The 26,690-nt window shown below is 38.7% G+C and overlaps 1 protein-coding gene across 2 annotated transcripts in view; it reads right to left on the bottom strand.

Moving 5' to 3' along the window:
* Positions 1–2,025: 2,025 nt before the first annotated feature.
* FSTL1 (follistatin like 1) overlaps positions 2,026–26,690 on the bottom strand; it is a 37,312-nt gene continuing 12,647 nt past the window's right edge. Inside the window, exons 4-12 of one of the 2 annotated variants that reach the window (XR_010067281.1) lie at positions 23,432–23,561; positions 14,347–14,379; positions 11,441–11,571; positions 10,838–10,956; positions 9,598–9,710; positions 8,597–8,707; positions 6,730–6,824; positions 4,090–4,259; positions 2,026–2,463 (exon numbers count right to left, since the gene is read on the bottom strand). Coding sequence is in view for 1 of the 2 variants with exons in the window: in XM_063294601.1 (XP_063150671.1) it covers positions 4,215–4,259; positions 6,730–6,824; positions 8,597–8,707; positions 9,598–9,710; positions 10,838–10,956; positions 11,441–11,571; positions 14,347–14,379; positions 23,432–23,561 (777 nt within the window). In the remaining variant the exon portion in view is untranslated. Of the gene's footprint in view, positions 2,464–2,547; positions 4,260–6,729; positions 6,825–8,596; positions 8,708–9,597; positions 9,711–10,837; positions 10,957–11,440; positions 11,572–14,346; positions 14,380–23,431; positions 23,562–26,690 lie in introns of those variants that run through there. The other variant, XM_063294601.1, reaches the window with a different exon arrangement.

Genomic DNA, 26,690 nt, shown 5'->3' on the forward strand with positions numbered 1-26,690 from the left:
CTGAACGGCCTTCTTGATCCTGTTTCAGATTAATTTCTATTCAATGGAGCCCAAATTTATCCATTATGGAACAAAGAATAGGTCAGGTTTTACAAATTAATCAGGTCTGTCTATCATGGTAGACTTGATGTCCAAGCCATTCAGTCATCAACCTACCAGAAATTATAGACCTAGTCTCTTCAGTACATCTATTTCTAAATATGTCAGATCTGGCCACACTGACACATGTTGTAACTATATCACACTTAAGACTGCCATGGTCTCCAATTGTTAGGAAACTTCAGCTGGTCTAGAGTGCTGCACCCACAGTATTAATGGTTCCATTGTTCCATTGTTAAAACTGTTCCAATACCACTCTGTTTCTAGACAGAATCAAAGTGCTATGAAGTCCTTTCTTAATGATTAGGGAAAGATTCCATTCCCTTATCCAAGACTACCAGGGCTTCAAAATCTGTGGAAGAGACTTTTTAAAATCTAACCACCATTAATAGAAAGGTGAGAATGAGACTTCTCCATGGCTGTTCCTGGAGTTTTAAACTATCTGTTAAGATTGGTCAGGCTTGCAGCTTCTTTTTTGTTGCCTTGTGCAAACAGTCAAAGTCATTCTTCTGGAATATTTTTAGCTGCTGAGGTGGGTTTGAGGTCTTCTGTCCCTTTTTATTAGTGTTATTTTTTTAATTTTTAATTTTTATCCCACCTTTATTATTTTTATAAATAACTCAAGGTGGCGAGCATACCTAATACTCTTTCCTGCTCCTATTTTCCCCATAACAGCAACCCTGTGAGGTGAGTTGGGCTGAGAGAGAGTGCCTGGCCCAAGGTCACCCAGCCGGCTTTCATGCCTAAGGCAGGACTAGAACTCTCAGGCTCCTGGTTTCTAGCCCATTGCCTGAACCACTAGACCAAACTGGCTCTGAATAAATATAAACTAAAGCCATCTTATGGCTTTATTCATATTTATTTTATCTTTAAGTTTTTATTTTTTGAGCAATAATATCCTGGAAAAAGTAGGATATACACATAACAACTAAATAAAAATTGCCTTGAGTTCCTTCCAATATGCTGTGGGCTCAGCTTGCAGCCTGCCCACCCCTAGGTTTAGTTTTAAACTGTTTTCTAGATTCTGGTATCATTCCAATAGAGTTCTTCACTATCATAGTGGAAATAGTAATTTCTAAGCAAATGGATGCCCTACTGTGTCAGCATGAAGTCCTAAGTTAAGAGGGAAGATGGCCTCCTCCCAGGAGAAAACAAAAGGAAAAGTTTCAGCCTTGTTTAACATGGTACATGTACATACATACATACAAGCCTCCAACTCTTAATCAGATGCAGTAAGACTGCATCATCTTCAACTCCCTCACATTACATTTTCCTTTAAACACACACACACACACACACACAGAGGGAGAGTAGGAAATTGGTAAACAGCCACAAAACTCTGCGGGTTTTACATGACTGGGTCCCCAGCCTCCAACTGGCATAAAAAGAGTAGGCTACTTGGCAAGGCTGGCATAATTCAGTTCCTTGGCTGCTGCAACATGTGCATAATATTGATGCTACCCCACCTCTCCACAAGCTGACCTGCTCTGTGGTGGGGACTGGGTGACAAACCCTCCATATAAGAAAGGTTTCCTCCTGACCTGAATCCACTGACTACCCTTTGCTATAGCTACCTGCATAACAGTGAGGGAAATGGCTAGGCAGCCAACTGCAAACAATTTTAATCTATTCCAATTCCAATTTGCCTTAACTGCCTATAATTCTAAACTTCCGACTCTAGTCCATACCTGGAGCTGCCTAGAACTCATTTGCTCACTGGAGGGTAAGTGTCCACTTAGAGCAGCATCCCCTTTTGAGACCCAGGAATAACTGAGCAAAACTTAGCAATAAGGCAGCAGTCACAGGCATAGAGTGCTAAGTACATTTGTCTACACTACTCAAGAAACAAAGATACCCTCTGAAAAAACGTGTTCAAGGTATGCGTTAGAGAAGAATGATTAAAATAATGTTTTCATTCTCCAGTGATTTTCATTGAACTGTTCTGAGGAGCTTTAATTTTATCTTTCATACTTAATGCCAACAAGTGGAGGGAGAGAAAGAAACAAAATAATTTTAGGATACTTCTCTTAAGAGAATTAATGCTAAAACTATTACCGATCATTCATTAAAAATTTAAAAATTTAAAAACCTATTACTTAATATGGATCAAAAATGTGTAAAATGGTACACACAGTTAGCATCATACATTTTCCCACTATTATCTTCTGCAGAAATTCTTCTTGTGATGCTATAGAGCTGTCAGCTTAATGTGTGAAAAAAAATGGCTAAAGTTGTGCATCGGGCTAGATGCAATTTAGTTAAGTTACTGTCCTGCCTGAAGAAGAGGTTCCACCAGAATATGCTTAAATCTAAATTGTGACTAAATTATGATGGAATAATATTAAGACTTCAACCCAAAGCATGCTTACAAGAACACAGGTTAATGATCAAGCTAGAACAAGACTTCAGCACATGTACTATTTGGCCATCCAACATGATTGCTTAGCGTTTGGGGAAGAATCAACTTTTATTCATGTAGTTGCTAAGATCATTATTTCACAAAGGAAAGGAAGCCAAAAATATGTTATGGTGGGTGGAGCTCTCTTCGTACTCTATACGGTCCAACAGAATTTAATTCCAATGATGAGTTTCTTCAACATGATTTAAATACACTTGTACAGAAACTAGAATCCAATTTCCTTCTTAAGCATATACAAAAACAACCACAGTGCTTTTGATGTTTATTATAACAAGTGAGGAGATTGAATCCCCTGATTTTATTGCCAAAATTCCTAAACAGACTGATTTTGCACCAAAACATGCAATGCATTTATGACATTGTGCATTCGCCTTTTCTACTTAGGGACTAGTTGTCAAAAACCATCAGACCAGCAATAAGACTGCAAATCTCAGCTGTACATCTTTCCCTTTGGGAATGACAGCAGCAGTGCCTCAGTACGAAGCACTAGATATGTACATACATTTCTTGCTCATCTATCTTCCCAACAGCATGGGGAGTACTTACTTCATGCTTGACAAATATTACTGTTTCCTTCTATTTAATTAACAGGGCTGAGTGAATTCTTGAATAACGTCAAGAACTGCATCCTTCTCCCGTCCCCCACTCCCTTGAAAGAATGATTCTGTGGGAAGCTGTAGGGCATCTCTCTTGAAAACTCTATTCTGCTCTATCCATGCATGAACCGTTTGGTTTACAGCGAAAGGTGAAACGGCAAATTTAGAACAGCCATATACGATCTTGGTCCCTTTGGTGCTGCACTGATTTTACTTCCTTGATACATGCAGCTACTGTATAATATAAAGCATGAACACAGAAGTACAGCATTTTCCAGAAGCTATAAACAATATCTATAAATCAAAGATACAAAAAGCTCAGTTAAAAGTCATTAATTAAAAAGAGTGTAAGAAGGTGATAAGAAAATATATTGTAGCACCATTGCAAAGAGAGGGGGAAAGAAAATGAGGTCAGTTTGAAACTCACAGTGGAGTTATCTGGTTTCTGGCAGGGACAAAGAGCTTGCTCTGTATCTACTAGGGACTCTCACTGATATGCACGTTAATCAATGGCAGGGTTAGGGGGAATTCTACAGGAGTTGGAGCGCTGACTGAAACACCATATGGAAAAAAGGAAGGATGAGGGAAGGATAGATGAAGACAGAAAGGCTAGATATCAAGATGGAGTGGCGGGAGGTGATATGCCATGGAATATATGCTTAGCCATTGCATTTTCTTTTTGGGCTCCTCCAGTTAGAGTAATATTTGTGAAAAAGTATTTTAGGCTGTCAGGGAGATTCCTAAGAGGCCACAAGAGAGTCATAGGGCAAGGCTCCACCATCAGTACAACTTCCACATTAGAGACCATGATCCTAGTTTACAGTGATGCTTCCCCTGAGTTCTAGGAGCTCCAGAACTGGAGTAATTTGCTGTCCTCATTAATCTCTATCAGTACAACTTCTTATCCTTGCTATAGAAGCCATAATATTGGAGGGGAGGTTCTTTTAAATTTCAAAATAATCCATTTTCCTTTACCTCCCTCCCATTGCTACACAATGTAAATATCTGTGACTGAGCAATAATTTCTAAACATGTTTGCATATTGAAGGAAGATTGGTAGATGAGACAGGTAACACACTTTGCCTTCTGGTGTGTTCCTCTCACATATCTTTGGTAGTCATCTGCTTGATCTTCTCAGAGGTCTCCTATGGAAAAATGAGAGGCAAAAAGAAAACACAGGATTTAGGTATCATATACCCTTGACCAAAGAATGGTACAGTCCATCTACCTGATATGGTCATTCTCTTCCATAAGCATGCAGTGTCAGGAGGGATGCACATGGAGCAGTGAGGGAGGAAGGGGACACCCTCCCAGTCAACCATATCCACCAAATCAACCCTGGCAGTGGGATGACAGATATTGCAGCCAATCACCCTCACATCCAAATTAATCATGATTAGGCATACTGTGGGTTTTCCATTCTGTCAACATGCACCTTTAGTCTTGATAAAGCCTTGGCTGCATTTAAGCAAAGGATTTGGGACCAAGATATCCAAACTGATACAGCCAGAGTTTTCCACCTCTGCTAAAGGCAATTCCCCACCCTGCCCCCTCCCAGATTATCCCTAGATATTCCAACATTTTACATGCCCCACACAGAAGACTCTTCTCCCTGGCCCAAATTGACATGTTACCCATTAGGGTGACAATGGACACACATACCAACCTCCCTTATAAAGACTGTACTGTTCTGGTATGGAGGCAGAATCTGGATCACATGTACTGCTCAAGTTCCCTTTATACATTCACCTTTTCAATGGTGAACGTACTTATAAAACCAATTGTCAGAAAATTTAACTGATCTTATGATTATAGATAGTCCTCACTTAACAACCACAATTGAGTCTAGAATTTTGGTTGCTAAGCAAAGTGGTAATGAAATCCAACCCAATTTTATGACCTTTTTTGTGGTGGTCATTAAGTGAATCACTGCAGCTGTTAGGCGAACCACATGGTCATTAAGCAAATCACACAGCTCCCCATTGATTTTGCTTGTCAGAGGCCAGCCAGGAAGGTCAAAAATGGCAATCGTGTGCCCACGGGATGCTGCAACAGTCATAAATGCAAACCGGTTGCCAAGCACTCAAATCGTGATCACGTGACCACAGGAATGCTGTGATGGTCGTAAGTGTGAGCACTGGTTGTCTTCTTCTTCAGCACTGTGTTAAGTCTGAACCATCACTAAATGAATGGTCATTAAGTGAGGACTACCTGTAAGAGGTTAACACTCTCCTTTTATGTTACTAATTTCCAGATACCTCCAAGAAGGTTGCAACATTTCTATCAATAGTTTGAAGTAATTTGTTCCCTTCATTATGTTATTAAATGTTTCAGGCTTGTCTTGTAACTTTCTTTTCTTTTTTCATTCACAGTATTTGATGTATTTTTAGCCTTGGGCTGTAAATAACACTAATTAGCATTTTAGGCTGTTGTATTTTACTGCAGCCCCAGTCAACTTTGGCTATCTCAAAAAGCTTAGCTGGGGCAGACCTAGTTAGTACTTCAATGGGAGATCACTGGGAAGTTGAAAAAACGGGCTAGACTGGGAAGTTGAAAAAAAACATGCCAGATGAAGGCAACAGCAAACTATTTCTGTATTGTGGATATGTGCAGGTAATCACCAGGAACTGGGGTTACTTGAGGAAGTATTAAAAAGTATCTTTTTAATTACTGGATATGGTTCTGCTTGCTACATCTCAAGAGGGCAACCAAGGTTTTCAGAGGAATGGATTACTCCTTTATGAGAAAAGGTGAACATGTTTGAGATGTTTTCATGTAGGAAAAAATAAGTTCATAAATGGGAACATAACAGAAGCATATAAAATTATGCAAGAGGGAGAACAATTGGATGGGGAAATACTTTCTCCTAAATTACTGGAACTTAGGAATCACCTAATACTGGGAGATTCAGAATAGACAACAGAAGATTCCTTCGCATGGTACTGTATATAGTTAGACAAAGTGGAGGAAATACTACATTTGCTGCCTTGAGCTCCTGAAGGCAAGGCAGATACTGTATAACAAATAAACATAGCAGAATGCAAAATAGTGGTACTTCTTCAATAATTCTTCAGTTCTAATTAATGTATAAAGATTTTTATGATTCATGGCTTGAAGCAATCTTGTAAGTCGCTTTATCGTTTTAGTGCACTAATTTAAAAATTGCCCTCAGTCAAACGCTTTTGCAGCAAAAGAATGCAGTGATATTTCCCTTCTAACAACTTGTTCATTCACCTGTACAGGAGGGCAAATGACATAACAAGCAACATGACATTGCAATGCAAACTGTGATTTACGCACTTGCATCCAAAATCAGAGCACAAGTAAGAGAGTCTGAGGTCTGCAGTGAAATGTCATAGCATACATTTTGTCATTTTGGTCTCATCACAGTTTGTACTGGATCCCTGTGTCCACCTGTGTGGAATGACATGCATCTGTCTGCATCAAATTTCTTGTTGTTTTCCAAAATACAGTGCGGGATTCAGGCATATTATTAATCAGTAGTTATACTCAACAGCCAACAAATGACAAATGTAAACTGTTAGGAATCTCACAGCACTTTAGCAGAATAAAAGTACTGAAATACATAAGCTTGTACACATAGCTCCTTCTAACCTGGTGCTTCTGCAGCTCCTGAACATATCTGGCTAGCTCTTCTTCAGTCAGCTTATCTTCAGGCTGCTCTTGAAAAGGGACCTTCTGGTTCTTACCTGTGCACAGAAGCAAAGTTTACAATATTCAGTGCTACTAGTACATACCCAACAAGAGTAATATAGAGCTGTAATGTGTTCTTTCACATTAATAATGGATGTTGGATCTTTTGGCGAAACGTAAGGGAGACACGCACCATCTTTAGCAGTGGATGGGACAGAGGATCTGCCTTCATCCCCACTATCAGTCTTGACTGCCACCAGTCAAAACCAGTACACAATCCAACCTCCATTCTGTTCTTCCATGAAAAGTTTTTTCTGTGTGGATGGAAATTTAAAAAAAGAGCAGGCAAGCCACTGTTGTGGGGCTGGCAAAGCAGTTCCATTTGGTGGTACTCAAGGTTTCTGGCTTTTGGAAGGAGGAGGAGAATCCCAGGTGCTCCACCCTGCAGCTCCAAAGCAAGTGTTGCAGAACGGTTGCATCGTTGCCTCTAGACTGAAGACTGAGCCAAATGGCATCAGAAGTAATTCTGCTCAGCTTTTATTCAGCTCTTGAAGACCTGTTTGAGTCACAGGGATCCACAAGGGCAGCCCAAACCTTGGGTCAGCACAGCCCTTCCATGTGAAAGGGCTCAAGCCCTCCTTTTTGCCTCCTTCCTTCTTTTTAAAAGAACATTCACTATATTTTTGATATTCTCCCCCAAACTCTCTGCTCTGCAGTCATGATAAAATGAATTTTTCTCAATTTTCCCCTTGCAATGGGTATGCTCCTGCAGTCAAATGAACTGTCTTTACCCTCTCAGAAGTAACTATTTTGCCTAAAAAGCTCATTTTAGTCTATCAAAAAGTAACACCAATTTGTGGGTTTTCCTTGCTAGTCAATGGGAGGCATAACATGTTTGGATTTCTGACTGGACACTCTGATTCAGAGAAAGCAATCCTTTTTCTAAATCTTGCCAAATCAAAATCTCATTTTTGGCTCCCCTTCCCCATTAAGATTTAACTATTAATTACTGATAACTATGCCTAACAAATATATTAGGGTTCTAAACAAGAAGTGTCATAATCAATTCTTCAAGGTCTTATGATCCATCTCAATTATAGAAACCCATATCTGGAAGAAATTCAGCTGCCAATTGCAGACGGGGGATTGTTTCCTCAATAGACAAATAAATGATCAGTGTTAGACAGTAGATTAAATGGGGAAACATGTTTTATAGTAGGCAAAATGTATACTTACTTCAATGTCTATGAATTATTTTTTGTGTAGGTTTATACATACAGAATATTTTCCCCAGCCATGATACAGTGATTTTGTAATGGCTGCTATATATGCTTTGCATATTTTCAGTGAATCTTCAAAAAATTATTTTAATAGATTAGTCTTTTCTGATATCAATCCCCTTGAGCTCAGTTCTTGTGGTGCTTCCACACAGCCACTTGTTTCCTCCCCCAAAACTTTCCATTAGAGTTTTCACTGATAATGTTCTTATAACACTAATTTGTCTCCATTGCCTGTTTCCATTTTACTGAGAAAGCTATGGCCCTGGCAAGCTATTCTTCAATATTGGAATTCATTATTTCTGTTGCCTTCTTTGTATCAAGAACAGTTCTTCACCCCAGAAAATCAGTTCTCTTCTCTTGGTCAAAAAGCCTAATAGCTTGATGTGCTATTAGTGAGATCAATATGTTATTCTCTTTTTTCCCCCTCCCCAGTATTTTCATTTATTCGGTCAAACCACTTGTTGAAATTACACTTTTTCCTGGAGGTGGGGCCGGGGGTGGGGGGGAGAGCATTCTAAAATTATTCTGAATTTTCCAGTTGTATATACCTTCACAGGTCATGGCAGTGCACACCCAGTTCCCACAAGCACAGACACAGCGGTTACAGTTCACTTGGGTCTCCGCTCCATCTTCATATGATTCGTCTTCTAAGGCACATTCTAAACAACCATAAAGAAATATATTTTTAATGTACATGGGAAGAATTGTATTAGACTGCTAACCTAATTATGTTCCAGTTATAAATTTACCTTTACCTGGCCTGTGACTTCTTTATTTCAACCATCTGAATAACCATATAAAGTTTTCTCCATGACTGTCCAAGGGTTATAAATAAATGTATTTAGGATTATGTCAAAGCAGGGAGGTGCGTGGCATTGTGCACATTTAGCTTGTAACACACAGTGAATGCTAGAAAAGGCTAAGGATCCTACAGGCATCTCTCTTGATGAATTTCCTGTCAGGTTAGACTCCCTACCTAACCTGACTTTTTTAAAAAAAAATTAAAATTATAAAAAACTAAGCTGGCATGCTGCAAAGCAAGGCACTAGCCTCAAACATCAACTTTGCATAGAAAAACTGTACTATCTTAAAAAATAAAAAAGGTTGATGCAACTTGGTGCTTTGTCTAGAATTGTTCCTACTTGTCTAAAAAAAAAAAGAAACAGATAAAAATATTTTTGGGGAGTAGAGAGCATCCAGGGGAGCATGGGTGATGGTAAGCAACTTCATCAGTGTGTATGTTGATAAACAACTGTTTTGTTCCTGGCTAAACCCATTAGGACAACCATTCTGTGAACAAATGAGCCCCCTGTGCCAGCAGCCATCCTATAAACATATGCTATAAGCATATATCGTTTATGCAGCTATCCTATAAGCATCCTACAAACATATACGAGACATGCTCTCAAAACTCCAAATTTGGCCACAAATCCAAATGTGTTGAAATTCTTTCAACCAGATTTTGAAATAAGTGCAAAACATTACTTCTACCCCACTCCACTCTACTTTCCCCACTTTTAGCAACTCCATTATGGCTTTGAACACCTACTTTTTTCTGGTGGATTGAAGGCTGGATTGAGGCACTTCAGGAATTCATTGAAACTAAGCTTCCAGTCAGCATTTTCATCAGAAAGCTCAATGAGGGCATCTACACAGAGTCCCCTGGAAGACATACAACAACAACACAGTTATCCAGTCTAGAAATGACCTCCAAACATGACAGAAAAGCAGGAACAGTTAATACTTAAATTATCAATTGCTGTCAGATCAGGTCATTTCATATGAAGCGGACTTTTGGGCTATCTACATAGCCCAATTTTGGGGGGCTTTTTCCCATGGCATACTTCTCCTTGATTCTAGTACACAGAAGTAGCAGAATGATTATCCCTTCTCCTGCTGAATTATCAAACTCCATAATCATCACTGGAAGTTATTTGATAACACAAAACAGGAAATACTTCTTTAAAATGCACTTTACCAAGCCAACTCAGGAGAACAACACATTAGGGCAAAAAGAAACCCTCCTTTACATCCTACACTATCCTGCTCTTCATACCCAATATTAAAAAAGAAACAATCCCAAATGCAGACAGCACCCCTCTTCTCCAAAATACCACTGAGCAAAACATAGAAAAAGCCACTGACTTCCCATGAAACAACCAAAATCAGGAGAAAAAAAAAAAGAGGGGGGCTTATACAACACTTGCCCTCCATTCTCTAATTTATGCAGAATTTGAATTTCCCCCTAAAACCCAAGCAACTTGTACAGACTGTTTCCCAATAAAAACAAAATAACCCATCCCTTCCACTAAACACAAAAGTTGAGTGCATATCCTCCAGGCAAAGTTCATTTCCAAAAAGAACCCTCAACAACTAGGTAACTACACTGTCACAAAATCTTATGTGGCAGTGATTAGACCTCCTCTCAAACCTTTTTTAAAAAGGCAGTTGGGGTAAGTGGATGGAAAGATAAGCTTCTCCAACATTCTTCATGTGTAGCCCACAGGCATTCCAGAAAAAGGAAGGCCAGAAACCTGTTTCCCCTTTCCAGTGCCCCTAGCCTTTGCCCAAGTTTAAGCAACATTTTAAACTTGGAAGAAATTAGGGCGTGTTTGGGAATGCAAGACAGCCAAAGTAACTGTGCTCAGGGGTTCTGCCGTTCTTCTGTTTTTAATTAAAACTTCCAAAATGGGTTTGCACAGGGAAAAAATCACATTTCTCAGGGGAAAGAATTTCATAATTAATCATCATTTGTAGTCATTTTCTGACATTCTTCTGCCTGAAGCTACCTGAGAAGCTTGTTTGTCTCTTGATTCACGTAAGTAGTAATGTTGATAGCTGACTCATTTTGTTCTACAAACTTCAAGAATTCATTGGAGTCAAGGCGGGAATCTCCATCATCAAAATTCTATAAAATCACAAAACAGCATTTAAGAAAGGTTAAACTAGCAGCACTTTCCATGAGCCCCTTCTTCCCTGAAATAAACTGACATAATAACCAGCAATCTTTTAACATGTGGGAAAATCTGAAACTTCAGCACTATGCACTCCCCCTCCACAGAAGTGTGGCCTTGCACAGACATCCAGGTGCAGACATCAGCACAATGGCACGTTGCTCTTGTTTTTTTTTAATAGCTCAAGCTGTTCTTATTTGTAGTCATACAAGTTTTCATATCTTTTCCAGTGTAATAAATATTAGTAAATGCTTTACTGAAATTCAGACTAAGCTTATTGAATTTCCTTTATCAAGAAAGTTAGTGATACTCCCAAAGGAGGAAAATAAATTATCCTTTAGTATCTGTTTTACTCATGACCCCTTAAGCTAGATTAGATACAGTTCATCAACTATTTACGTCAGAAGTCTCTTATTTTTCCCGTCCTTGCATCCATACCTTGAAGTACTTCTCCAAGATCCCTGTGTAGTTGCTGCCTTTGGAGAACCACCCATCAGGAATAATCTCAGCTTCAAGCCACTGGATGACACGACGCCGGAGTTCATCACGGTCTGTCTGATAGCAGACCACTGTTGAATGGGGGGGCGGGGAGAGAAAGCAGTACCAAGAACAGAAAAGAAAAAGAAATAACAGAGTAAAGGGAGCAAAGGGAGAAAAGGTAGAAAACAAATGAGGTTACTGAGAAAATTTTATTTTAATCCATGGGTTCCCAAACATTGTGATCCCTAAGGGGTCATGAGCAGCTTAGAGTGGGAAGTTGCAAAAACCTGATCAGGCTTGTGAGTGGTGTCAAAGCTCACTCTGGGCTTTGGAACCTGCTTTGCCTCTGCAGTGTGTTTTTAGAACCCTGTGATATATAGATTAAAAATGAAACTATTAAAAGCGATCTTTTGTATTTCTTGCCCAGCTCTCACCTCAACAAAATAACTAGTTTTTTTTATAGGGTAGGTGACACAAATTCATTTATCACTTTAGGGATCACAATAGAGCAAAATTTGAGAGCCTCTGCTTTAATCTTAAGAAGAAAATGGATTGGAATATATTCATCTCTTGGTATTTGCTCTACTCCTTAGGTCCATGACATATCTAAAAGAAACTACTTCCAGGGAAAAAAGTATTTCATTGCCTTAGGCAGGGAGTGGGACTCAACACCTTCCTGAGTTCCTTATGATTTGCAACTACCTTTGGATTAATAGACAAGCAAATTTCATGGAAGATATTGTAGCAACTAGGGCTGATATGAATATTAACTTACATTATCTCTTACAGAGATAAGATTAAATAATCTTATCGCTAGTGGCTCAGCTGAACTAACACATTTAGTCTTCTCTCTACAACTGATCTGAACAGTTCAATATGCTTCAGTTCAGTCTAATATGCATCATATTAGAATAGAAAAGAGATTGCTGAAAGAATTAGGGGAGGGGGACGAGAAAGATGACCTTTTCCCCCTCTTCAGGAACATTCAATAGTTCTGTTTTTAAATTAGTCAAAAAATAGGATTAGTCCAAAAATCAGGACTATTCCTCCAAAGAATGAGGGAGGGACAGTTCTTAAGAATTGAACACTTCCTATTAGAATACTAAAATATGTTAACTAAGGATTCAAATTCAGCGTAAAATGTAATGTATTATCCAACGTTAAGTGGAAAAAGATTAATGTTCAGTTAATATATTCAATAATAAAACAGTTTATGATATATGCCATTTATGCATTTTCAACTTGTCCCAAATGATTGATCAATATTTTACATTTTAAAAAATCCTCCATTCTTTTTCAAAACAACATGGAATTTATTCATTCATATTGATCCTTCATTTGCTAGGAGTTCATGTACAGTTCATGTACTGTAAGGTCAGTATGCAACAGGCAGAAATCTATCAGTTGTAATTATAGTATTCTACCTATTGAATTTCCATCTGTTCATTTACTAGAGTAAAAAGAATTTTAGGGAAATATTCATCCCATGCAGTGGCTAGAGAAGTTCTACCTGCTGAACATTTGCCTAGTTATATCTTCTTTTTTCCTGTCTATTCTTCTTTTGGGGGGCTTTGTAGGAGAACTACAATGTCTATGGTGGCAAAAAAATCAGAAAAATCTAACAGTACTTTCCTGACTAAAAAAATTTATTTTTTAAACTTTTAAAAATTTTAAGATATTAAACAGCTTATGCCTGTTAGTAGGAAAAGCTGTTGCCAAAAGTATTCTGATTCTTGGAAATGGGGGATTGTTTTAAATGTAGGATTATTTTTCTTTAGATAATGTATGTGCCTGTCTGTCTGTCTATTTTGGAGCCAGAATGCTCTGTGTATGTGAAAAAAGAGACAAGGGAGTGGGAGGGAAGATATATTAATGTGGAAAGGCAAAGACTTTTCTTGAATGTTTGGTGGGGTGGGGCTTAAAGAGAACCATGGGCTTCTTAGGATCATCAACCTGTTGTTAATCCTGGTTCTATTTCTTACAGCTGCAGCCATTGCTATTTGGGCCTCCCTCTATCCCAGCTGCTTTAATGAACACAAACTGTCACTGCTGATCATCCTACCCCTTGGAGCAGGGACATCTGCACTGATAGTCACTGGCTTCAGAATGGGTGCATCGGGCTGGCCAAAGCCCCACCCTTTTTAATGTGTCACATGCATTGCAGGCGCATTAAAAGGGGTGCAGTTTCAGTCACCCAGCCACGCCCGTTATTTTGAAACCAGTGACTGTTGCTGTAGATGCCCTTGCCTTGGAGAAAGAAAATAAGAGTTTATTACTGCTAATAATAGTAATAAACTAATAATAACCCTAAAAAAGCCACTCAAACCTGCCACTTCTTACATCCAAAATTAGTAAGTTAGGGCAAAGGAAACCCAAATGCTCTTACTCCTCAATTCTGCGCATGAAGTGAAAGCTGTAGCCCATGGCTAAGTTTACATGACACACTTGGCTACAGGTTAGCCATCACATTTTAGGTTGCTGCGTTGTATGAAATCAGCCCGCTGGTTTACTGTGGCATATAAAGTAAATCCAGAAAACTGGGTTGAGTAAACCATTGTTAAGGTTTACATGAATAAGCATATAGTACAAACGTACCTTCAGATAAGCAACTTTTAACAAAAATATATACTGCATTCAATTTTCATACTTCATAAAATTTAAAATGTTTATTGAGCAGTGTAGCAATATGATATTGACAATCAGAATATAGTAGGTGCTTGAGGAAGATGGCTTCAGGCCATCTAAGAAAAGATGGTCTGGTCGCCAAAACACTTCTCCAAATATCACGTCCACGTTTCCAAACACTTTGTAAAATACTCCATTTCTTAACAAATATAATAATCAGCAGGCCTCATCATATTTACCTGGACTTGCAGCTGAGTTCTCAGGCTTCTTCTCTGTTGATAGAAAAAGATAAGGAATCTTGGCTCGAGAATATTTACGATGACCACAACATGTAATTATTCAAAAGAGAGGTGAGACAATACAGTTGCAATTTACCAGTTTCTGTTTAAAAGATTGGTTTAGCTATACAGTATATCTATTAATCATGAGTTGTATTATTCAGATATGATATATATGTTTGTAAATTAGTATTTTTCCAATTGCCTTTCTTCCCTCTTACACAGCTAACATTTTAAACTAAATTTGCCAACCTCTATATTCTATTAATCTTTTCTTCATTGTTTAATTTTCTTCCAATTTTAAAAGGTAATTACACAAGCTGCTATTAATATTTACATTCTGTATATACTTTAATGCATTAACATAACCAAATATGAATCTGTCTATTGGTAGACCATATTCTGTCATCTTTATTTTTTTTATATAATTCAAATCTAGTACTAGGAAAAAATAGATTCAGAGTCTCACAGAAAGTAAGAGTTAAAAGGGACACTGGAAGTCCTCTAGCCCAATTCCATGCCCAGTGCAAAATTCTGCAGATAGCCTACCCAACAGATGGTCATCCAACTTCTTTTAAAGACCTCCAAGAAGGAAAGTCTACCACCTCCTTTGGCAGCCTGTCCCACTGCTGAACAGCCCTTAAGACATTTTCCTGATCTCCAGCCAAGATCGATTTCCTCATGACTTCCTTATCCTGACTTCTGGAATAACTCCAAGTAATTCTGCCCCATCTTCTAAACAGCAGCCCTTCCGATACTTGAACAGAACTATCATGTCTCTGTGCAGTCTTTTCTTCTTTAGGCTAAAAATAACTAAAAAGTATTCCTTGCCAGTTTTTTCTTCCAGGTGCCTTATTATCTTGGTTGCTCTCCTTTGCATAGGCTCTACCTTGTCAATGTCATTCCTAAAATGCAATATCCTTTCTATGTGCAATATTCTAGGTGAGATCTGACTGCCGCAGAATAAAGAGCAAAGATTTCTCTTGACGCTCTGCTTCTGTATAGCCAAGAATTTCAACTGCTCTTTTTGCAGCTGCATCAAACTCAAACTCAAACACAAGCTCATGTTCAGCTTGTGATTCACCAAAACAACCAAATCCTTTTGTGTGTGCTGCTGCTCAGTTTGATCTCCCTCATCTTATACTTGTGACTTTGATCTTTCGTACCCAAATATCTTTGCATTTGTTCCCACTGAAATTCATTTTATTAGTTTCTGCCCATTGTTTCAGTTTGTCAAAATTGGAACTTGATGTTCTGAAACTTGATGTTGTTTTCTAAGGTGTTTGCTATCCTCCCATTTTTGTGTTTTCTGCAAATTTGATGCAGCCACTCCTTGTTTAGTGGCTACCTTGTTTAGCGACCATTTGCAAATGTGACAGTAAAAAAAAATTAAAACTAATTTTCCAACCAATGTGTGCACTTATGACCAACTTTAATGCACCTGATAACACACACTGCAGTAAGAGTAACACTGGCGTAGCTGTACGAAAGAACTTTATCTGAATGCGATGGCAGCAACCAGTGATCTTTGCAGCATCTCCCCCCCCCTCTCTCTGTGTAACGTGTTCCTTGTTTAGCAACCATTTCACTTCCAATTTAAGGAATGGTTTGCAGTTGCTAAATGAGGAGAGCGTGTAATCATATTTTCTGTCATCCAGTTTGTTTACTGAACAGCAGAGGCCCCAGTGTAGAGACCTTTGTTATATCACTTGACTCTTGTCAAGCTTCCAATGTACAATGTATGACTGTTCAACCAGGTATGCCTAACGGTAATATTGTCCACCCTACATACTTTCAGTATTCTCTTTCTTCCTGACTTCTGGTGGGGACAATGGTGGCTTGAGCTGATTTTTTCCACTGTCTGCAGACTGACCTGTCAGAGTGGCTTTTTTTCTTGGGCTCAGGCAGGCTTCCTTGGAGACCAGAAGCATTCTCCAGGTTAAGGAGACCCCCAGGTATCACCCCATGTGTTCTCCAGACAGCTGGTCACAACCAGAAGACCACAAAATGGCATTTTGCGATCGACTGGTAAGCAATCAGCTGGGAGGCGGGGCCATCATCTTCTTCCCAAGCCGCTCCGAAGCCATAATGGACCTTAAAGTTGCCCACCCCATTTCTATAGCCCTAAGGGTTTGGGTTTTTTTTAATTTTACCAAAGAGAGGCTTTCTACAACAAAGAAATGCAGAATCTCTTGGTGACTCTCATTATTTTTGAAAATTATTAACTTGGTAATTTGGCTTTTTATATATAATTTGTTCTTCAGCAAAGGATCGTTACCTTGTCGTGGTGCTGGAGCTTGAGCACCTCAATGATGCCATGAGCTAAACCGTGAAGAGCTACCCAAGATGGGAAGGTCATGACAGAGAGGTCAGACTAAATGCGATCCCTGGGGAAGGTAATGGCAACCCACCCCAGTATCCTTGCCGTGAAAACTAAATGGATCAGTACAACCAGAGATATGTCGGTATACCATCAGAAGATGAGACCCCCAGGTCGGAAGATGGTCAAAATGCTACTGGGGAGGAACAGAGGATGAGTTCAACTAGCCCCAGACGTGATGACGCAGCTAGCTCAAAGCCGAAAGGACGGCTAGCGGCCGATGGTGCTGGTGGTGAACAGCGAATCCGATGTTCTGAGGATCAACACACCATTGGAACCTGGAATGTAAGATCTATGAGCCAGGACAAATTGGACGTGGTTATTGGTGAGATGTCAAGATTAAAGATAGACATTCTGGGCGTCAGTGAACTGAAATGGACTGGAATGGGCCACTTCACATCAAATGACCACCAGATCTACTACTGTGGACAAGAGGACCACAGAAGAAATGGAGTAGCCTTCATAATTAATCATAAAGTGGCTAAAGCAGTGCTTGGATACAATCCAAAAAACAATAGAATGATCTCAATTCGAATTCAGGGCAAGCCATCTAACACCACAGTGATCCAAATATACGCCCCAACCACAGATGCTGAAGAAGCTGAAGTAGAGCAGTTCTATGAGGATCTGCAGCACCTACTGGACAACACGCCTAAAAGAGATGTTATTTTCATCACAGGAGACTGGAATGCTAAGGTGGGCAGTCAAATGACACCTGGAATTACAGGTAAGTATGGCCTGGGAGAACAAAACGAAGCAGGACATAGGCTGATAGAATTTTGCCAAGACAATTCACTCTGCATAACAAACACTCTCTTCCAGCAACCTAAGAGACGGCTTTATACATGGACTTCCCCAGATGGACAACACCGAAATCAGATTGACTACATCCTTTGCAGCCAAAGGTGGCAGACATCTATACAGTCGGTAAAAACAAGACCTGGAGCTGACTGTAGTTCAGATCACGAACTTCTTATTGCACAATTTAGGATCAGATTAAAGAGATTAGGGAAGACCCACAGATCAGCTAGATATGAGCTCACTAATATTCCTAAGGAATATGCAGTGGAGGTGAAGAATAGATTTAAGGGACTGGACTTAGTAGACAGGGTCCCGGAAGAACTATGGACAGAAGTCCGCAACATTGTTCAAGAGGCGGCAACAAAATACATCCCAAAGAAAGAGAAAACCAAGAAGGCAAAATGGCTGTCTGCTGAGACACCAGAAGTAGCCCAAGAAAGATGGAAAGCAAAAGGCAACAGTGATAGGGGGAGATATGCCCAATTAAATGCAAAATTCCAGAGGTTAGCCAGAAGAGATAAGGAATTATTTTTAAACAAGCAATGCGCGCAAGTGGAAGAAGACAATAGAATAGGAAGGACAAGAGACCTCTTCCAGAAAATTAGAAACATCGGAGGTAAATTCCAGGGAAAAATGGGTATGATCAAAAACAAAGATGGCAAGGACCTAACAGAAGAAGAAGAGATCAAGAAAAGGTGGCAAGAATATACAGAAGACCTGTATAGGAAGGATAACAATATTGGGGATAGCTTTGACGGTGTGGTCAGTGAGCTAGAGCCAGACATCCTGAAGAGTGAGGTTGAATGGGCCTTAAGAAGCATTGCTAATAACAAGGCAGCAGGAGATGACGGCATCCCAGCTGAACTGTTCAAAACCTTGCAAGATGATGCTGTCAAGGTAATGCATGCTATATGCCAGCAAATTTGGAAAACACAAGAATGGCCATCAGATTGGAAAAAATCAACTTATATCCCCATACCAAAAAAGGGAAACACTAAAGAATGTTCAAACTATCGAACAGTGGCACTCATTTCACATGCCAGTAAGGTATGCTCAAGATCCTGCAAGGTAGACTTCAGCAATTCATGGAGCGAGAATTGCCAGATGTACAAGCTGGGTTTAGAAAAGGCAGAGGAACTAGGGACCAAATTGCCAATATCTGCTGGATCATGGAAAAAGCCAGGGAGTTTCAGAAAAACATCTATTTCTGTTTTATTGACTATTCTAAAGCCTTTGACTGTGTGGACCATAACAAATTGTGGCAAGTTCTTAGCGGTATGGGGATACCAAGTCATCTTGTATGCCTCCTGAAGAATCTGTATAACGACCAAGTAGCAACAGTAAGAACAGACCACGGAACGGACTGGTTTAAGATTGGGAAAGGAGTATGGCAGGGCTGTATACTCTCACCCTACCTATTCAACTTGTACACAGAACACATCATGCGACAAGCTGGCCTTGAGGAATCCAAGGCTGGAGTTAAAATCGCTGGAAGAAACATTAACAATCTCAGATATGCAGATGATACCACTTCGATGGCTGAAAGCGAAGAGGAACTGAGGAGCCTTATGATGAAGGTGAAAGAAGAAAGCGCAAAAGCTGCCTTGCAGCTAAACCTCAAAAAAACCAAGATTATGGCAACCAGTTTGATTGATAACTGGCAAATAGAGGGAGAAAATGTAGAAGCAGTGAAAGACTTTGTATTTCTAGGTGCGAAGATTACTGCAGATGCTGACTGCAGTCAGGAAATCAGAAGACGCTTAATCCTTGGGAGAAGAGCAATGACAAATCTCGATAAAATAGTTAAGAGCAGAGACATCACACTGACAACAAAGGTCCCCATAGTTAAAGCAATGGTGTTCCCCGTAGTAACATATGGCTGCGAGAGCTGGACCATAAGGAAGGCTGAGAGAAGGAAGATCGATGCTTTTGATCTGTGGTGTTGGAGGAAAATTCTGAGAGTGCCTTGGACTGCAAGAAGATCAAACCAGTCCATCCTCCAGGAAACAAAGCCAGACTGGTCACTTGAGGGAATGATATTAAAGGTAAAACTGAAATACTTTGGCCACATAATGAGAAGACAGGACACCCTGGAGAAGATGCTGATGCTAGGGAGAGTGGAGGGCAAAAGGAAGAGGGGCCGACCAAGGGCAAGGTGGATGGATGATATTCTAGAGGTGACGGATCCGTCCCTGGGGGAGCTGGGGGTGTTGACGACCGACAGGAAGCTCTGGCGTGAGCTGGTCCATGAAGTCACAAAGAGTCGGAAGCGACTAAACGAACAAACAACAAAAAATATAATTTGTTAAAGAATCTCAATTTGTTTTTTTTTAATTGCTTTTTTATTAAAGTGATTTTTGAGGAATATAAAACTTTCTCTTAGTTGAATCTGCAGATTGGAGTTCTGATCTATTTGCTTTCACTTTCCCATGGGAATGCTCTTTGTTATTACTTTTTATTTTCCTGATTGGCCACATCAGAGATAAAAAGGCTGGAGAGAGTGTTCAGTTACAGCATTAATGACTTTACCTTCCTGAGGCACTAGAGGGCACCACAATCTATCTTACTATTAAGAAATATGGAGGAAATTAATTTGATATTTAAAGATCTCTACAATGCTGTTATTCATCCTAGAGCATTTCTCAGAATTTGTGGAGTCCAAATTGTCACAAGAATCGAGAGAAACTGATAAGACTGAAAACTACCTTAAGAGTAAAGTGGTTTCTCCAAAGAAAAAGATGAGAATTGGTGACTTACGTTTAAATAGTCAAAGGAAACTTGAGTTGTTGAAAGTTGAAGATAAGAAGACAGTGTTGCCACCACACCATGATCAAGAAAGAGGATTAAACTCAGAAGCTGGAAGATTTTAGACAAATACTTGGGCTTTTTAAAGCAGGTTGTAGAATTTGAAATTGACAAGAAGAAAGCTCTGTGCTTAATACTGAGACATGTCAATGCCTTGGTTTACTTTGAAGTGGGATAATTGTCTAAATGTGTTTATCAGGATGGTTTCTTAAAGGTTTGGATAAATGGTTATGCTGTTTTGAAAATTCTCACATTTTTGGTAAATGCCTAGGTTATTGTTTAAATGTGGTTATCAGGATGTTTTTTTTAAGGGTTTAGATAAATGTTTATGCTGTTTGGATAATTTTTATATTTTTGGTTAATGTTAGTTTAGTTGGCAGATAGAAGCAAATTATAGTGAAGAAGGGTAGTGTTACTATATTAGGTTCCAAATTATGTTTGAAGGGTTTTATACGTTTTTCTTTAATTGGGAGGGTAATTTTGTTTTAGAAGGGAATGTAATAATGATTTAAATGCTTTATAGAAATAATGTTTACTGTAATATGAATTGGAGTAAGAAATTGATATTGATTTATGTATATCTTTGTCATGAGTACTGATGGCGAGCAGGAGGGGACCTCTATCCAGGGGGGAAAACGCATGCGTAGTACTGAGGAATTAAGCAGCCATTCAAAGAGACACAGATCAGACCCGCCTTAACTTTTGGGGTTTATCTGTCTGGGTTTTTCCCACGCTTCTTCAGTTTGTTAGGATTTTCTGTCTTATGTAGCAGCAATAAACACTAGAGACCTACTCCTCGTCTCAGCGTGATTCCTGACGGTTAGGACAATCTTTGTTGTACTGTAGAAAGTCAAAAGTCACTTTGTAGTAGTTTGTTTTGTGTCTTCACACTTTTTTAGTTCTGTTTCTTTTTCTTTGTAGGCTTCTTCATTTCAATCTTTTCAGTTTTTATGTATATTTTGAAAATGCTTTAATAAGTTTTCTAAAAAAAAAGTATTCTCTCTCTTCCTGGGCCATGCCTTTTAGTAGGAAGAGTGAAGAAAACATTTGTGCCTCCATTTTCTTCACCTTCCTACCCAGCACTTCATAGTGACTTGCAGAGTTTTCAAGGCTTTACCTGGTGATATCATTTGTTTCAATGTGGGTTCATAGACATGGATTATTTGTCTGCTGCCTTAAAGAATCTTGGGAGCCTTTCCATTAAATCCAGTATGTGAGCTCCAGGAAGGCAGCAAACGCCTCTTAAGAGACTGTTGACCTGCTTCACTCTTTCTCAACAGAGTCTCTGAGCACTACCATTTACCACCAGAATTTTCTGGTAAAGGCAGGAATCCTCCCCGTTGCAAAGCCTGTAACGTCTTCTTCCTCAGCCCCTAGAATTATGACATCAATTGCACAGTAATCTGAAGAGCTCTTTTACACCTGACCAAGTCTTTTATACCAGGGGTCCTGCTTAGAAGATTATTAAGAAATACAGACAACTGATATTTGTTCCTTAATATTTAACTTCCTTCACAGCTCTTCTGAACAACAGCAGAGTGGGGACCATCCAGATCTTGGGGGAAACCTCGTTCCAAAGGGCAGATGCTGCTACAAGGGTCCTGATAGATGACGCTATTTAATCGAAGGAACCCAGAGCATGCCAACCCTGCAAGATCAAATTGGCCAGGCAGATACATGTCCTTTTTGTGAGCTTTTTTTCTTTTTTATCCAATGTTTTTCTTTTTGTGCTAGCAAAAATATTTTTAAAAAACTAGATGTGTCCTCAATTCAGAGTGGGCTTTCTAACCAGAACACCATGGTAGAAGGAAGCTGGAATTTTTCTGTTTTGAGCTTCTTAAACCAGCTAATTAAAAATAAGAAACACTGGCTCATAAAATGCAAGGGTTTTCTTGCATATGCACTAATGTTTACTATGAAAAATAAATGAGTGAGCTTTTGGTACAAAAGGGAGAATATGATCCAATAGGTTTAACAGATCAGAGGGGATAACTATAATAATTTAAACATAGTAATTGAACAATGTCATCTGTTCAAAACAAACAGTAACAGAAAGGGGGGAGGAGTTGCACTATACATTAAAAGTATTCACTTCTGCTTAGAAATCCAGTTGAATGAACCTGAAAACCCTGCGGAGAGCACCTGGGTTCATTTAAGTGGAGGAATGAATAAAATGCTGCCGGTGTCTACCACTGCTTGCCCAGCCAAGGAGAAGATGTGGACGATTCTTTTCATGAGATGGTGTCAAGAAAGCTCCAGCTCAAAATGAGCTGATTGGTTGACAGAACCACAAAAACGGGCTCGTTTTTGTCCAGAATAAAAGCTGTTTGATCAAGGTGGCAAAATGCACAGATCTGCTAAAAGCCACACTCTGAAACAAATTATTTGAAATAAAAACTATTAATAATTTGCATCTTGATTTCTAAATTTGTAACATTTATGTTTCATGTATATGAAATGTCTGTCTGAGGCAGCAAAAAAAGCTTACTGAATATTGGAAAGATGGAACCATCATGGATTTCACTTTTGTTTATGAGCTGGTTCTTCATCGACCTAATGGAAAGCCTGATTACTCTGTGCGGTCAAGGTTTAAAGATACCTTTTGAAAAATAGAGTGAAATATTTCTTATATGCCTAATGTGTTATCTTCATTTCTTTTTTCTATCTATTCTTGAAAATTGTTTACTACTTTTTCTTTTTTACATTTATATGTATTTACAAAGCAAAACTTTTTAAAATCCTGTTAATATTTTCATTATTCAGTGCTAATAATTTATTACATTTTATATTGAAGTGGCAAGAGCAGCACTGTTTCCCATTCCTTTGTTTAATTTTCAAATTTTAAATGTCTTCTTTCTTTTTGTTTTTAGTTTTTGTTTCACCGAATAAAAGCTTTTTATTGTTTGAGTGACATAGGCCATCAACAGTAAATGAAAAAACATTTACATTAGCCATCACAGATGCTCCATTTAAAGCTATTTACCTTAAATAAAATGTTGTTTCTTTGCATGATGAGATCTTTTTTAAAAAATGCACTTAGTCCCATTCAAATATTTTTACCTTTACAATGGCCATCATAGTCCACCTGGATCTTGGAACCAGTGAGGCAAGCATCACGGTGCAGCTCACAGTGGTTCAGGTATGTCTTGCCATTGCTGCCACACACTGGCCTCTTGTGGGTTTTACACTTCTATAAAAGAAAAAGCCAGAAAAAGGGATCAAGAAATTCATAATGGAAGGCATGAATTTAATTTTGAAAATGGAGTCTTTGTGGAATAACTTGATCAAGCTACTTATTTTGGCATTAGATTCTAATCTGGTGATTTGATTACAGTATCTTGAATAATGTGGACTGACCAGATTATCAATGGCACAGAAAAGCCATGCAAGTATTATAAAACTGATTTTGACTGGATTCAGATAGGGCACTAAACCATAAAATGCTTTGTTTTGGTTTAACTGTTCTTGTATGAAATTGGCCACTGTGGTTTAGAAATCATGGTTTATGATTAATGGCTATAATTACATGGTATACTGAACCATAAACTAATCAACCACATTTTAGCTTAAAGTGCTCTCCAACCTCAATCCAACCTATACGTTTATGGTTCAGTGTGTCATGTGAATGAAAGGAATTGGGTTAATTAAATAAACTAGGGTTAACCCTGAGTGTGTTAAAGCCAGCGCTTTGTATAAATCCAGCTAACTGTAGTTTGTTAAAAGAATATGGCTGACCAAGAGATGGCCTTACATGCTGTTAAAACCGAAGGGCCTTGTGGAACTTTTTTGTTTGAAGGAGGGTAGTTTGTTCCCTCACATTTCCAGAGGAAAAGGGCAGAGAACTCGAGGCCCTTCAGTTATTGCTGAATTACAAATTGCCAGCAATCATAGTTCATCTGATGCCAATGATGCTATTATAATAGTTACATAATTATTATATAGTTATACAACTATGTATTTATAGTTAATTACAACTATAACAGGCTTTCCTCCTCTGATTCTATAATCCTCTTCATAACTCTGTTGTGCAATCCCCACAGGCTTCAAAGGTAAAAAAGAACAAGAAAATCTTTACTAACCCAGAGTTGGGGGGCTTTCCTGCTTTATAGGGAGATTACACCATGGTGCCAATGATTTAAGGTGTCCATTCAAATCACCAGCACTTATAAAATCCTGAAAATTACTGTAAGGGCAACTTTTCTGCTTTTTGAAGTTCCTACAATGAGTCTTCCAAAGCAACAGAATCTCAGGTCTCCTTTTAGTTTCTGTTTTGATTGTACTCTTTTGTATAATATGCAAGGAAAATTCTTTTTGCATTTCTAGAGGCTTAGCCATTATTTTTGTGATGAAAATTACCTTCTGATTGCAAATGATGCTTTATGTTATAGAAAGTAAATTATTAAATTTAATTGCACAAATAGAAATATTAGCAAAATTAGTGCAAGGCTTCAGGCATCCACTTCTCTTTTAAAATTCTTCCAAGCCTCACAAATAGGAAAAGAAATGCAAAAATGTTGGATATGTTCATCAGGGGAGAAATACAGATGTGAGGACTGGGGACTGTGGGTGTTTGATTAGAAGACTGAAGACTTGGGGCAGAAGGAAGACTATGAAGGTACCTCTAAAAACAAACTACACAGCAAGAATTGTAACAGCAGAGATGCAATTCAAGACTTACTAAAGCAAAAGCCGGGTCCTTGGGCATGAGCTGGTTTCCAGACCTGCCTCTAGAACTATTTCCTGGCGTACATGAGCTTGTATGTAAATTCTTGTATATAAACAGATGTATATCTTTTCCTTATTTACCCTCACCCAAACTTCCCTCTTATTCCATTGTTAGAGGAGGCAATGCAGTCCCTGGCAGTATCTTATCCTGCACCTGTTCTGATTTAATTTACCCATAATTTATTATTGATTTAATAACATTGGAAAATGTAATACGAGGGGGGAGGATAGCTGGAAGTTAAATATTGGTCTCCTGCCATCTTTGTTCTTCAGAATGCCTTTGGAGCTCCTGTAGAGCCAGACACTGTCAGCCTTGTGAGGTAGACCAGACAAGAAACAGGACCAGATGAGCTAATTCTACTTTATTGTAAGGCTACATTAACAGAATCCTGCAAGTCTGAAAGTACAAATCTCCCGCCGTCTCTTTTTACAGCCTGATACATTAGGGCGGATCTTTTCTAAGTTTCTTTCTCTGTCCAATACTCAGTTGAGGGCTATGCCCTCTCTTATCTGATCGTTCCCTAGGCAGCATCTCTTCCCCTCATCTCCCAAGGTCATTCCCACATACCATTACACTGTCTGAGGAAGTAACTGTGTTAGGCAACCCTGGATACCTGAGGGGGAAAAAGGAAGGGATCAACCCTGTTACTATTTGGTCAGGAGAGGGCTTGGAATAATAGCAGTGCAACTTGGGGAGGGATCTATAATATAGATGTAACTATATGTAACTGAATGGGGTGTTTAATGGATGAAACAGGACTGATTATGGCCCCTATTGTCCGGTAATATTCCAATTACTTGTGATGTCAGAACAGCTATGTCCCTACACCTGTATTTTTTTAATTTACTTGTAAATGATATTAAGAGTTGACAGGAGAATTTTCCTTTCCTATTGTCAAAATGTGCAAAATAAGACTTTCATTATTACATTATGCAAATGACACAATTTTACCCTTGCATCCAAATAGTTTGTGAAGATTATTATTAGTTACTGGTAATTATTGTTGTGGAGCCTCACTAGTGATTATGAAAAAACCAAAAGCTGTGATCTTTAGTTCTCAGGCCTATGTGGAAAACTGAAATGATTATCGTATCTCTCTGAAGAACTTTCTAAATCTTTTTGCATGCTTCACCATTTTAACCAAACACCACAAGGAGATTACTAAATGCAGTCAATTCTTCATTTAATAAAAGCAGAGTTGGTTTCATACCTCTTATAGGGAAATCGACTGCATTTTTTAAATGGTACTGCAATTGTAAGGTTTGTACACCTAATTTGACATAAATTCCCTGAAAACAAATGCCTGAGAACAATTATTGAAGCTACTTCAGTACATCTGCTTCTTTTATTCTGAATTCTGAATGTTTACAGTAAAACTAAATTCTGCTATTAAAATAATGATTTTTAATGATTTTTTTTATTAAGCTGAGATGTTTTTTGGTAACTGGTTGCTTAAATTTGTTTTCAGGAGCAGATAAGACATAGGCTTCTTAGTTTTTCACTGGAAATTATTTCTTCTTGAAATCATTTTACTCAAGCCAAATTTATAAACTAGTACATACACTGTAGCCTTTCAATGTGGTTTGTGTATGG

This window comes from Candoia aspera, chromosome 2 (genome assembly GCF_035149785.1).
Source record: "Candoia aspera isolate rCanAsp1 chromosome 2, rCanAsp1.hap2, whole genome shotgun sequence".
In the NCBI taxonomy this organism is placed as follows: Eukaryota; Metazoa; Chordata; class Lepidosauria; order Squamata; family Boidae; genus Candoia; species Candoia aspera.